Genomic DNA, 14,068 nt, shown 5'->3' with positions numbered 1-14,068 from the left:
TCAAAGACAGGGCTCTTGAGTTGGAGGTTCAACTGTGCTTTAGATTTTGGGCCCCAAGACTGACTTTTTCTGAAAAGCTCTGAGAGTGTGAGTTAGGACACTGGCCTATCCACCCATGGCAAGAGCTGTAAGGACACCAGAGGAGAGAGAGGCCTCTTCTGAGAATGAGGACAGGCTTTTGGGGGGTGAATGGCAGGTTTCAGTGATGGGAGAGGTGGGAATGTGGGGAAGGTTGACTTCACTGTGGTCCTCACCTTGATCCTGGCCCACACCCTTTGATTTGCTCCCCTTTTCTGCCTACCAAGCCCAAAGAGAGGTGGCTGGGTTCCTCGCCTCCCTGGCCCCCCAGGATCTGGCTGGGGTGGCTGTCCATTGCTTCTAATCACAGAAGGCAAGTGCAGAGGCCCTGCCCCATCACCCTGCCCACCACCCCTGCAGCACCAGCTCAGCTTGGCCTCTTCTGCCACCTAGCTCCTTCCTGGGAAGAGTGTGTGTGTGTGTGTGTGTGTGGTGGGAGGTGTGGGGGGGGAGGGAGGGGGAGGGCTTTAGAGGCTTTCTGTGGGGCTCAGGCCTCAACAGTACCTGTAGCACTTAGGAAGTGAGGTGAAAGTCTGGGTCCTGAGTCCTGAGTGTGGCCTCACAACACTGATCCCTGGGGCTGCTGGCACCCACCTCTGTCACCACTCCAGGGGTCCAACATGCTGACTCTCACCTCCTGGAGGCTGTGGTCATGACTGCCTGGACAAGCCTCCAAGGCCACACCCACGTCCAAAAGATGGTCCCTCCAGAGACTCTGTGGAGGACGGCTTCCAGCCTGGGCCTATCCTGTCAGCCCAGATGCTCAGGATGAGTGCTCAGACCTCTTTGGTCTTGGAGCGTGCATCTGAGGAGGAGGGTGACACCTACCCTCCCAGTGCAGGTGTTTGGTGCTCACTGAGCACAGCCTGCAGGCCTCCAGCCTTCTGGCCAGCACAGGGCTATGTCCCTCCTGTGCCCCAGACCTCCCTCCTATTTCCTCTCTAGATGCCTGGGCCCCTTGGAGGTTCATATGAGGAACACAAAACTAGGTGACCTTTCAGGGACCCTCAGCTCTGACCTCCAGCAATCCCAACACTGAGAGGACCCATTGTGTCTGGGCTGTGTTGGGTAGTGTGCGATCTTGGACAAGCCTGGGGACCCCAGGAACCCGTTTCTTCCTCTGAGAAATGGGGACTACATCCTTAAGTCCATGGTTCCCAGGGCTGATGTGAGCCATCAGAGCATCACCAGAAAGGCTGTACCCCCAGAGTCCGCAGCTGTACCCAGGAGGCCCCAGGCAACGGCTGAAGCCCTCAGACTGGCGACCCCGAACTGCAGAAGCAGCTGCTGGGTCCAGGCGTGAGTGGCGGTGGGTGCCGCTTTCTGTCCCGCATCCCGTGCTCGGTCCAAGGGCGGCCATTCTTTCCTCTTCCTTCTTTTTTTCCTCACACTAGCCAGCAGGCCTCCCAGGGCACCCTGAGAACTAGGTGACTCCCCTGAGGACGAGAGGACTGGATGGTGACTTCCCTCCCAGGAGAGGAGTTGGAGAAGGCCTGGGCTGCGGGCCCCTCCCCACCAAGGCCTCCTTGGCTTCTGAGTCCCGTGCGCTGTGCCAGCCGGGCTTATGCACACGTGGGGATCTACGCTCGGGAGGAGGCTTACGGCAAACACCTCCCGACATGCTCAGCCCATTAGACATGGCGCTGGGTTCTGTGCTACGAACACACAAACAAAGAAACAAGTGCGTTTGATGGAAGGTAAAAACTTTAAAAAGGAAAAAAATGAGTTCCCATCTGCAGCGGAGCCCCCCACACTCACACACAACACATGTGACTGTGCACACAGGGGCACACACCATTCCACGCAGGGGTCCACCCGCACACACATGCGCACATACACACACGCTCACCCTCACGCACCAGCGCACTCACCCCACATGCACATATACACGCTCACCTGCACGAGCACACACAAGGGCAAGCATGACAAAGGAAGTGGAAGAAAAGTGTTACCCATGAGTAGCCGCCGTTTCACCCGCTTGTCCACATCAGCTACTGACGTGGCATTGAACTGAGAGCGCTCAATTGCAGCCTCATCCTTTTCTAAAACACAAGTAAGGGACAAACACGGAGCCAGAGGTTAATGAGAGCCCACGTCCTGCGGCCCAAGACAGCCAGCCTCTCAGCATGGCGCACACGAAGCCAACACAGCATGCGGCCAGCGCACTGTCCTTGCCAAGGGGCCCATCCCAGGACCTCCAGGGTAGGTGTGCTCAGGCAGAGCAGAGAGGCAGCAAGGGTGGGGCGTGCAGAAGAGGGTGTGACTGTGACACGACCCAGGACAGATGGACACAGTCCCATGTGCAACAACATAGGAGAGGCGGCTGAGGCCAGAGCAGGAGGATGCTCTGCAGAGGCCACAGTGCAGACACCAGCACCGCAGTGCTCACGGAGACAAGTGGTTACAGACCCCCATAGCTCAGGCTGGAGAGGCAGGCACAGGACAAGGCACAGGACAAGGGGACAGGGCCGCGAGGTCCGGTGATGGATGTGCCTGGGACAGCAGATGCCCTGTCACAAGGACATGAAAGTGTCACTCATGCAAAATTAAGACCAAAACACATGGAGAAACACAAGCGCACACACAGAACAGTGGATCCTGCCGAGCAGACGCAGGACCCCGGGGTTGCTTTGGGCAGCGCTGGTTGCCTGCTTGTCTAGAGGATGAGGGCTGGGCATTCAAGTTCAGCAGGAGGCTGCAGGAGGGGGCAGCTGCTGTAGGAGTGGGAGAAGGAACAGCCTGGGGCAGCCGGGCAGCCTCCGGGTGCAAAGCTGTGCAGGAGGCTTCTTGTAGGGGTAGAGGTTAGCTGGTTCCCTTGCTCAGTCTGGATTGTGTGAAGACACTGTCCCCAGGGGGAGCTGGTGACATGAGCAAAGACAGAGGTTTCTCATCCTGGAAGGAAGGAAGCCATTGCGGCAAAGCTGAGTCAGAAATGTCTAATGGGGGGAGGGAGGCGAGGACCTGGGAAGTTACTTCAGAAAGAGATCCAAGCAGGGACCGCCACGTGCAGCAGGTGTTAGAGCATTTTTAAAAAATGAGTCGGAATGAATCAGGAGGACACAGACAAGAGGGGTTAGACGGGCTGGGAGTGCATCTGGTCGGGCAGCTGTTTGCGCTGGTCCAGTGGCCTGTGGCCCCACTGGATGCACAAACCCCAGGAGACCAGGAGCAGACAAGACAGGAGGGAGGCAGAGCCCAGGAGAGCCTGGGGGACAGTGAGGGAGAAAGGCCAGAGGACAGGAGTTCTAGACGGGATCAGGCTGCAATAGAGACACTGGTCTGAGACCCGGTTTGGCTTTTAATTTTTTTTGTTTTTTGATTGTTTGGTTGGTTTGGTTTTGGCTTTTGGCTCTGAAAATAATTAACAAACGTCAGTTGTCAGACAAGACAGGCAATCAGGGACCATCACCAGAGAAGCAGGAGGGATGAGATAAAATGAAATAACAACGGCTATCTGAGAGGAGAGACCACACAGAGGGAGAACCACCGCAGGCAGCAGCGCCCATGACCACAGCCCTGGGCTGGGAGGTGACAGCCCGGTGTCCCCGCCCGGCCAGCACCCAGCTCTCCAAGACACGAGGGAGCAGCCACAGGGGACGGAGTGCTACAGCAACCCCAGGCCTTGTGTGCTTATCTTGCTAAACAACCCCCCTTTCTGTCACTCGAAAATCCCTCCAGAAACACTTCCCAGAGACGGCAATCAGAGACAGGGCCTTTTTAAAACAATAACAACCATGGTCACTGACTCGTGCTAGTGCGCCAGCGCTGCGGACAGAGAGGAGGGAGAACTCTGGGCGCAGCTCTGAAATGCCTCTTCTTCTCAGTTAAAAAATCTGCTGTTACTTTTGAGTAGGAGGAAAAACTGCTAGTGATCATGGCATGAAACAATCACAAATATTCAAGCTTCCCCTTGGAAATATGGGCCTGGAGGAAGCAAGTGGCCGAGACTCAGATCAGGACTCCTGTGGCAGTGAGGTGATGGGTGGGGTGTCACTGAGGAGGGACTTCAGGTGGGGAGGAAGTACTGCGAGAGCCCCGTCAGCTTGGAATGAGAAGCAGTTCAAAGCAGCCATACCCCAGGCCCCAAGGATGCACACCATTCACCCGCCACCACCTGTGTTCTGAGGACACCTCTGGGCTTTCCAGACTGCTTTGGGCACTCGTGGAACTAATGGTGGCCACGAGACTAAACAGATCTGGACACGGGTTTTCCATCTCAGAGAAACCCTGGTGCCGAGGTGCCGATGAAGCCCTCTTGAGGAACACAGGCTCCTCCTCCCCGCAGACCACCTGCCCTGCACCAGGAGTTGCTGGGGATTTGGACCCAGGGGTCTATGGGACCTAGGGTAAGTGTCCACAAAAGCTGACACTTGGGGACCCCTGCTTTCTCTTGCTTCCCTCGGCTTCCTTCTGTGATGGGGACTGTAGGCGACCTTACCCTGCGGGCAGGTGGAGCGAGGCCGGTATGCGGTGTCAACTTACCGATGCACGTCCGACCGTCTGAGTGGAGGGCGTACTTCTGGTGGCAGCCACACATGGGGCCTGTGTCCGTGTCCTCGCAGCTATGCTGGCAGCCTCCGTTTCCATAGTTACAGGTTACTAGTTAGGCCCAAAGTGTACACACGCGTGTATAAACAGAACAACAGAAGGGTTAGTCTGTGGGCGTTGGTGTTGCTTCTGGGGTGGGGGAGGAACGCGAGGGCCTGAACTGGGCTTGCTGGGCTCACAGGCAGCAGATGTGCTTCCCTGCCCTGTGCCCTCCAGGGTCTCAGACCCAACGCTGTCCCTAGAATTGAATGGGTGTGGACTCTGGCCCTCTCAGCTGGGAACAGAGGTGCGCAGCTGCTGTGCCGGATGGTGGTGGTTAGAGAGTGGGGTGGCTGCTGTCCCATCCTCTCCAACTACATCAATGGGGCAAATGTCTGTGGACACTAGGACATTCTCCAAAGCTGAGGGCAGAGGTGGTAGCCATGATTTGAGGTGACACTCATTTCCTTAGTTCTTGCAGAGTTGTCTGTCTTCTGCATGTTTTGGAGCATGTAGAGGGATGTTCTCAAGGATGTCACCTGCTCTGGGTCCCTGGCCAGTCAGCTGGAGCTCTTCCCCCTCATAGCTTTCCAACCCCTGGGCCTAGGAACGTCTAGACAGGTAGATCTTGGCAGTTATTGCCACCTGAGGTGTGATGCTGAAAGTGACCTAAACAGCGTCAAAAGCTGGCAACGCCTATAGCCCAGGGGACCTGATGTCCGTCAGCCAGCTGGCTTGCGCACAAGGGGCTGAACAAAATAGAGCCAGCCCGGGCTAGGAGAAATGGCCAATTCAAGTTTATTTAAAAGAAACCACATTATGAGTTTCCAGGGTGAGAGAGAGAGTGCTAGAGGAGAACAAGGGGAGTCAAGATCTCTGTGGAGCCCTCCTGGCCCTGCCCTGCCCCACAGGAAGCCGGTGTGGAAATGTGTGTTCTTTGGGTGCATGCATACCAAGTTGATACAGTGTGTCTCCCAGACAGACGCTAACGTACTGGGCTAACGTACTCGGCAAACCATCTTGAAGACCAAATACACAAGAACAGATCTCAGACCAACTATGGGCACAGCAGCCCCCAATCCCAAACTGAGTTTGAATCAATCACATTCTGTTAGGAAGGCCCATTGGCATGGCTGCTGACAGAGGGAAGTCACTGGTGGTAGCTCCCTGAGGAGGGACCCAAACCTTTCAGAATGGACTTCTTCAGCTACACTTCACTGGTGCTTCTCCATTCATGGAGACTGCCATGGAGTACCTGGGCACTCCCTGTCCTGAGAGGTGGTGATCCTCAGCCTTCAGTGCATGCAGTCTCCACAGTAGGTAAGGATATAAAAAGAATGGCTTCCCAGCATCTCAGACACTGTCCTTAGCAAACAGAAGCTCGAATGGGCAGCTTCCTCTTGACCTAACTTGCAGCATGAAGTTTCAAGGAGCTTGAAATGCTTCAGGAACCTAACAGGGCTCAGAGCACAAGCACCTGGTCCTTCTCTGCAGGGGGGTATCTCCTCATCCCAGGGTGAGCCGCCTCCTGCAGGCCCCGCGTCCTAGCTCTGAAACAGTGTGTCTCTCTGACCAGGAGGAGACCCGGGGAGCCAAGGGCTCAGGGCTGCTGGATTACATAGATCCTGGCAGACCTGGGCTGGACAGTATATGCCTTCACGGAACTGAAAAGAGTCCGTTTCAGCATGGGTCTGGGTAGAGATACAGAGAAGGCAGCAAGAACAGTGTTGATGGTCCTTCCCAAGCTCTGGGCTCCCAGAGATGGGTTGTACCCCCAAAATGGCTCCTGTTCCCTTGTTCCCTCTACGCAGGCGTCTGAGCATCTCAAGCACCCCCAAGGACCAGACCTTCAGCTTGTACATGGAAGTACAGGTCTGGGAATACAAGGAGTGGAAGGAGAAAATGGCTGTCTTTGGAGGGATAAGAGTTTGGTGCAGAGGCCTGCAGCAGCCTCCCATCCTGGCTCCTGGGTCCAGAGAGGCTGCTAAGTCAGGTCCCAGCCCCAGCCTAACTTAAGAGCCAGAATTTCCTGAACTGAAAGTGACTTCAAAAGGTTAGGGCACAGGTCTCAGCTAAATAGCCCTGCCTCATGAACCACAGAAGAACCCAAGCCTGGAATGGCTAGGCAGTCTATTCCCAGGAGGCCGCAGGACCGTCACTCTCTTGTTGACCCTCCATCCCCTGCCTTGTCCCTGACTTTTCCAACCAAGTCGGCCTTTCAGGAGATGCTCTCCGAGCACACTATGCCCTTGAGGCTCTTGTCCCAGATGGATTACTGAATTAGATACCAACCAGTCCCAGTCCTTCCTGGCTCAAGGTCCAGCACTGAGGGAAGTTCAGCCTGTCCTCTGACTGAAGCGTACTTGGCTGAAGGCTGCCTGCATTCTGTTCGGGTCCTTTTTCATGAGCAAATTCAGATCACTCAAGGAGGAGGACTGAGGAGGCCAGAGGTAGCATTTTCTGTTCTGCAAGTGGCCAGGTGGCAGGTGGTTTCTCTGCAGTTAAAGGAGAGGGACCCTGGCTGGACTCCTGAGGTTGCCCCATTTGTCCTGACTTGGTGACACAGTCATGCTTTTTTTTTTTTTTTTTTTTGCTGTCCCATGGCAAAGAACGAGAAGCAGAGAGGAAGGATGGTCCTCCTCTGGGGCTACACCTGGGCAGAAGGAAGTCCCTTCCTTTGGGGCACACATGGTGGTACCCTGGCGCTGAAGCACAAGCTCCTGGAGGTGGGGACAGTGTCTGATACATGTGGATCCCCAGGGCTTTGGCCACTGTTTGAGTTGACCCTGAACTGGGAGAGCTGTGGTGAGACACACACCAGTGAGCTGGTGACAAGAAGTCACAATGACAAAGGACGGTGGACCAGCATGGACGAGTATCTTCTGTACAGAATGAGGAGAGGAAGGAAGGCCACTTCCTTCACACCAGCAGGCAGCCTCAGGCCCCCACTCCACAGTCCCGGCAAGGAGCGCTGTCTCTCAGGGTTGGAATCAGACTCTTCCATCCTATTTTTTCTGCAGCAGAAAGTGAGCATGTTGAAGCCTGTGGCTCTGGCTGAGATGGAAGTGCTTACCACAGCCTTCCTTGGCTCTTGGCAGACCCAGGGCAAATGTGGTGCCAACCTGGGCATCCCTGTTCCCAGTGGGCAGAGTCTGTATCCTGCTGTCTCCTGGTAGCCGTTGTGAAGCTCTGAAGGGCAGCCGAGTGCATTCAGCCCCCGTCCCACTTTGCTTCCTGGCCCTACTCCTGATGGGGAGCTGAGTGGCCATGCTAAGAGCTGGGTGACACTTGAATGTTGCAGGCCAACTCCCCAGCCATTCTTGTGGTACCTGTGGCCTCCCAGGGTCTTACCACTTGTAGTCAGCCACTGTGAGTGCTGATTTCTGAGCCTGGAAGTCACATCAGCACAGTCTGGAAATGGGACCCCAGGACATTCCTCTGCTTCTTCACATTTTCCCATTCCTGAGGGCTTGCCAGGCCCTTCCAGAAACCTGGGCATCTAGATCTTAGTACCACAGCCCCTCCTTCCCACTGCAGAGTTCAGCTCAGGGACCTTCACAAGTCCAGGCCAGCTCCTGGGGCTATGCTGGTAGTGTCACAGCAGGTAGGGAAAAACCCCAAACCCAGGGTTCACAGCCCACCTCTCCAGCCCACCAAGGGCCCTTCAGCAGAGCTGCCCTTCTTTCCACCCCATGGAGCTCATAGTCCTCCCTGGCCAACAGCCAGCAGACTGGACAGACCCTTTACAAAGCAATGGCGGGAGACGCATGGGGTGTGTGACCCATTGCCTCCATCTACCTACGTGTGCAGTCCTTCTGGTTTTGGGCAAGGTCAAAGCCGGGCCTGCAGTCACAGGCCACCCCACCTTTGGGCGTCTCCCGGCAGATGTGGGCACAACCGTGGTCTTTGTTCATGCAGTTCATACCCTCTGGGAAGAGAGACAGACAAGAGAGGGGTTGGGGACCAGGGAGAGAGAGGGAGAGAAACAATGTCATGATTAAATGATAGGCTCCGGACTGCTATTGCACACCATGTATGCTGGTGTGTACATACATGTGCAAGTGCAAGTGCACGTGCACGCACACATACACATACACATACACACACACACACATACACACACAGGTGTGGACTGGTAATCCACATGGAGACACATAGGATGGTCCTAGTGGCCAAGGACACTATGCCAAGGCCTGGTGCTTTGTGAGCTGCACTGTAAATGAAAACTGGGGACTAACTTGGCAAGGCTCCTGCCCTAAGCCACATTGTGGGTTAGGTCTTCGGAACTGCTTTCAGGTCAGGGCCATTTGGTCTGTCCCCCACGGTCCCAGAAACTTCCCTCCCTCCATCTCCCCTCCCTGTTTGCCTGGAGTAGTTCAGACCTCCTTCCACTGACCCAAGTTGATGTTTATCTTCCTGGTGATTTGTGAGGAGCTTCCAGAATTTATGAGGTCAGGGGTCAAGTGAGAGCCTGTGGGTCACAAGTCCATTAAGAGGCCAAAGGCAGTTGAAAGGGAAGAGCTGCAGCCTGCACCTCAGCTCTGTGACCTGACTCCATCTCCACCTGCAAGAAGCTGTGGAGGAGCGAAGCCGGCTTTGGAGAGAGGTGGGAATCCGGCCTGGTGGGTGAACACACAGGTGGCCTCTCCTCCCCAGAGCACACACTGGACTCTTGTTTTAGGAGAGGGCCAGCTCCATCTTGACCCTGCACACCATAAACACAAGCATGCAGCAATGCAACATGTAAAAACACAAACCCCGTGGCAGTCATACTACAGCTTAAAATAATATAGGGGTGGGGTGTGGCTGGGTGGTAGAGTGCCCGCCCAGTGCACACAGGCCCTGGAGTCAATCTGCAACACCCCTAAAAGTCTAATGTTAAACTCAAAACCCCCAAAATGGAAAAGAGTGAAGCCTGCACTTTGCCCAGTGCCCAAACTCCTGGTCTCATCTGCTTCTTCACTTTTGGCCATTCTTCACCTTGCCTTCTCAACTTCTTCCTGTCCAACTGTTGCATGATGCAGAGTCTACCCACCAGCCAGTGATTAAAGATGCACAGTACCTGACTGCTGCTGTGCCTCACAGGAGGCTTCAAGTTCAGGTGGAGAGACCAGCTCTCTCCTTTCTCAACTCCCACTGGCTCTGATGCATGACTATCACGGAGGAGTGTTGATGGAGGCTTAACACCCGGGGTCAAAGGGTGGAGGGCTGATCTGCAGTCTTTGCAAAGTTCTGTGGTGCAAACCCTCCCCTTGGCTGATTTCAAGCTATGGGGGTGTGGTGGTATCCACAGGGACCACTGGAGTAGGGACGCCATGGACACGGTTGGCTTTGAAGCTGGTATTAGCCAGTGCTAGCACATCGCTTTCTTAGAAAGGCCCTGCAGAGGCAGGCAGGTGTAGGTGTGGACTTGGCTTCCCTACCAGCTGTTGCCCTTGGGGATACCTGCTTCACTTCTCTGAGCCTCATGATCTCCGAGCTGGCACGACTGTCCTGGAGTAGGTGAGAGATGAAATGAGGTCACAGACGGGCAGATGCCAGGCCTGCTGAAGGTGTTCACTAACAGACCAGACATCCTTACAGGAGCCTGACTTCTGAAAGCTGCTGCTTCCCCCTGCAGATCTGGAGAAAGGGATTCCCTGCTAGGTCCTGGAGAGGCCAGTCACCCCGCTTCAGAGGTGGCTTTCAGGAGGGGGTCTTTCTTAGACATTTAGACACGTTCAGTCTCTCAGCAGGTCTTCTGGGAGACTCCAGCCTCTGAGAAGGTTTGGCCAGTGAGTGGTGGCCACCAAGCAGTCTCCATGACCATCATTAATGGGCAATGTCAACGGTGGGCTCAGAGCCTAGGGTGACCCCTCCTTCCTTGCTCACAAGGCTCCTGTGGCTCCCTTGTTCCACCCACACTGCAGCCCTGCCCCCTGCACATACTCCCCAAGTTCCCAATCCCACACACCTGGTACCGTCCTTGAGAAGCTTCTCCTTTCTCCTGGGAAACTCCCTCTCCTGCCTTCCACAAAAAAAAATCCTAGGCGCATCTCAAACCCCACCAATTCAGCAAACTTCCCGATCCCTGAGTTTAGTCTGGTCAATTCCCCCTGTCAATTTCCCAGCGCTGCCCCAGGTGCCCACACTGACGCAGATCTGTGCTGCTTCTTGAGCGGGAGGAGTCTGAGGCCCCTGTTTCGCTCAGGCTTGGACATGATGAAGAAAGGGAGATTGAATTTCCACTTCCAGTCAAAGGATAGCAATTTACGAGAAGCCCTGCTGATCACACCCGCTGTAAAACTCATCCCTGGAGAACTGCTGCATCCAAGAACCCTGGACTAAAGAGCATGACCTTTAGAACTCCCTCCATCTCCCCTTTCACAACTTGCCATCTAATCATCTTTCCGTTTGAGCACGTGGATTTTAATAATGAGCCAAGAGTTGCCATAGTTGCTGGCAAAGGGTAACCTGGGGGCATAATCCAGCATTACGGTAGCAACCCAGGGTCAGCATGTGGAGCTGCAGAGCTGGGGAGGGGGAGTCTGGTTTCAAAGGTCCTGGCTGGGTTTTCTCTGGCAACTGTAGGGAAGAGGGCTGGCCTCCACCCTTTGCCTGGAGGCCCCTCACCAGATTCCAGATAGCCATTGAGCACTCTGCCTTCTGCCCCAGGTCCTGAAGCGCCCCCTGCCTCTCCAGCCCAGGGTCAGCTGGGGTGGCTTTCGGTCCTCTTTACATTCCTAACAATGACAGAGGAGACCAAAGAGCCCAGGTGTACGAGTCCACATGTTATATTACCCATGTCCATCACACAGAAAAGAATTTAAATAATGTACTTTTACCAAAAACTATATTTTTCAAAACAAGAGCAGGGCAGGCCTGCGAGGAGCAGCCTTGCAGCCCTGTGGAGCTGGGCTCCCTGCTGCATGGAGGGGAAGAGGAGGCCTGAGGGCTTCCGGGGCCTTCCCCTGCAAGAAGTGGCGTCCAGCATCACCACCACATTTTAAAGCAACCCTTGCAACCACTCCAAAGATGGCCACAACTGCCCAGCCTGGGGGCAACTTGCAGCCACCTCTGCTTGTCACTTTGGCTCCTGGGTGGCTGTGCTACCTCACTTCCACTGGGAGCAGCACTGGCTCCTACAGGCCAAAGAAGACCCACCTGCATGGGCAGGAGCACAGGAGGTTGTCCTGCACAGCGTCCTCTTCTCTGGGGACGTCCTGGACACTGCCTCTGCCCTGCTGAGGCAGCCTTCTTCCCAGAGCAGCTCAGGACCAGGCCCCATGGCTCTGAGCTCTTCCCCCTGATGGGGTGGCTCGGCACCCCACCCCAGCTCCGTGCGTCTCTCCAACTGGGCACCTTAGGTGGGGGTGTCCCGTTGCTGGGGTTGGTGCCAGCACCATGCTGTGCACTGCCCACTCCAGGTCAGTGCCTACCAAGCCAACGCACAAACAGCCACGGAGAGCAGCCAGCTCCAGGTCCTCAGATGCCCAGCCATGCTCACCACCATCAAAGACTCTGACTGGACGGCTACCTTCTCTGCATCTGTTTTGTCAGCCATGAAATGGGGCTGAGGAGTCTACCCCGGAGTGTTGCTGCAGAGGAAACTGAAGAGCGCGAGAGAGCACCTCCTCCAGAAAGCACGCCGTGGACACAGCGTCTGCCTCTGCCTGCTTCCTGTGGCCTGTGCTGAAGGGTCAGCTGCCTATGTTGCTCTCCCCTGCCAGCCATGGGTAACCTACAGGGAGACCTGAGCTTTATTCCGTAGCACAAGTTCCCAGCACTGGGCCTGGTACAGGGTGGGGGCTCAGCAAAGAGTGGCTGGGGAAGAGAGAGAAGAGTGCAAAAGGAGAGAGGAGGAAGAGGAGGAAAAGAGGAATAAAGGCTGTCCTACCTAGGAGCAGATCAACCCACTGTCTACTATAATAGGGGGCAAGGTAAGAATTTTAAAAGTGCTATTGGGGCATTCTGGCTCTGTGTTCTAGAAACACATTCAGGTATTTCAGATGCCTGATGGGAGAAAATTCATGGCACACATTAAAAGTTCTGAGGAAGTCGTGCACTCACTGTGGAACAGTCTTGTCTCCCTTATTCGACATGGTGTCCTGGACTTGAAGAGACCCCAGGACTAAAAGGGTCTTAAGGTGGCCCACTCCAGCGTCTCACTTTATAGACAAGGCAGTGGGGCACAGGACTGGGGTGGCACACAGGCCTCCCTCCAAGCCTCCAGGCAGAGCTGTAGCATGTCCTCTCATCTCCTCTCTCAGGGCTGTGCTGACCTGAGGTGGGAGCAAGAGCAGGGAGGTAGCTTGTCCTCTCCTGTAGCAGATGGCTCCCATGAGAGGCCCATGGCCAAGTGAGTGTGTGAAGATAAACCCCAGGGCATTAGAGGTGCTTGGGACCAGACACTTCTGTTCCAGGAGAGTGGTCCTGAGCTCCAGCTGGGAAGTGCTCACCTCATCTGCAGTTGCAACCCTGCCCGACTCCTCTGAGCAGCAGGCCTGCTCCAGTCTGCTATGGCAGCAGACACCTCACTGTGCCAGCCTGCATGTTCCTCTGATGCAGACCTAGCCCACTCCCAGCCCCAGCCCAGGCCAAGCACAGAGCAGCTTCCTGCAAGAGTGAGTTCTGTCCTCTGCATCTCCTTGCTTATGCCATGACTGTTCTTGGGAACCAAACTATAAGATCCACCCTCTTTCTCCCTCCATCTGGACATGGAGGAACCAGGAGCACCAAGCTCAACAGAGGCTCTGAATGTTTTTCCTCCCTGAGGGGAGTCCAGATAGAACTCCAGAGCTATTTCCAGAAGCCCTGGTCTTCAGAGGCCTGGTGCCTGCCAGTCCAGGCTGCCCACCACGCCAAATCTAATCTGACATAACCCATCCAAATCCAATTAGGTGCTGCAAACTCTGGCTGAGTGTCTCCCTGGTGCCTGGGCTGGGCTGGGCGCAGTGAGGAGACGATGCTCTGTCACTGCATCACCAGATCCACACGTGGACTCTGCCAAGTGTCTACAGCCTTGGGCAGTTTCCTTCATGTCTGAGCCTGGTTTCCACCTGCGTAAAACCAGACAGTTGCAGGACCTGTGTCACAGGTATGCTGCATGACATGTGGCCCTCAGTCCTGGGTGAGGGGAGTAGCAGGCTGAGGGTGCACATAAAACTGCCATGGGACTTCTCCTGGGCAGGAAGGAGCCACAAAAGGTTGTTCATAGGCCAGTGATGAGTTGTGGCAGGAGCAGCTCTGGGTGCTGCTTGGGAGGTGCTGTGCTACCCGCTGCATAGATGACACATGGAGTGGGGATCAGCGTGGGGAAAGGATTTGCCCAGCCACGACTGAGTCAGAAGCACCCAATGTCTCCCTTCAATGGCCCTTCCCCACATCGTCGCCTGTCCTGAACCTTCTGATGGGCTCGCAGCCCTTCCCCAGGAAGACCTATTTTCCCTAAAGGCCTGCCATCAATTTTGGACACTGGCCCAGG

At 55.3% G+C, this 14,068-nt stretch overlaps 1 protein-coding gene across 2 annotated transcripts in view; it reads right to left on the bottom strand.

Moving 5' to 3' along the window:
- The window catches only part of Scube1 (signal peptide, CUB domain and EGF like domain containing 1), a 125,928-nt gene that overhangs the window by 48,146 nt on the left and 63,714 nt on the right, over positions 1-14,068 (bottom strand). The window contains exons 5-7 of one of the 2 annotated variants that reach the window (XM_027954629.2): positions 8,408-8,533; positions 4,561-4,677; positions 2,031-2,120 (exon numbers count right to left, since the gene is read on the bottom strand). In XM_027954629.2, the coding sequence (XP_027810430.1) occupies positions 2,031-2,120; positions 4,561-4,677; positions 8,408-8,533 (333 nt within the window). The remainder of the gene's footprint in view (positions 1-2,030; positions 2,121-4,560; positions 4,678-8,407; positions 8,534-14,068) is intronic. The other variant, XM_027954630.2, reaches the window with a different exon arrangement.

The sequence above is a fragment of the Marmota flaviventris genome, chromosome 3, assembly GCF_047511675.1.
Source record: "Marmota flaviventris isolate mMarFla1 chromosome 3, mMarFla1.hap1, whole genome shotgun sequence".
In the NCBI taxonomy this organism is placed as follows: domain Eukaryota; kingdom Metazoa; phylum Chordata; class Mammalia; order Rodentia; family Sciuridae; genus Marmota; species Marmota flaviventris.
The sequence above is the reverse complement of the archived record's forward strand: the minus strand, read 5'-3'. Positions and strand labels throughout refer to the sequence as shown.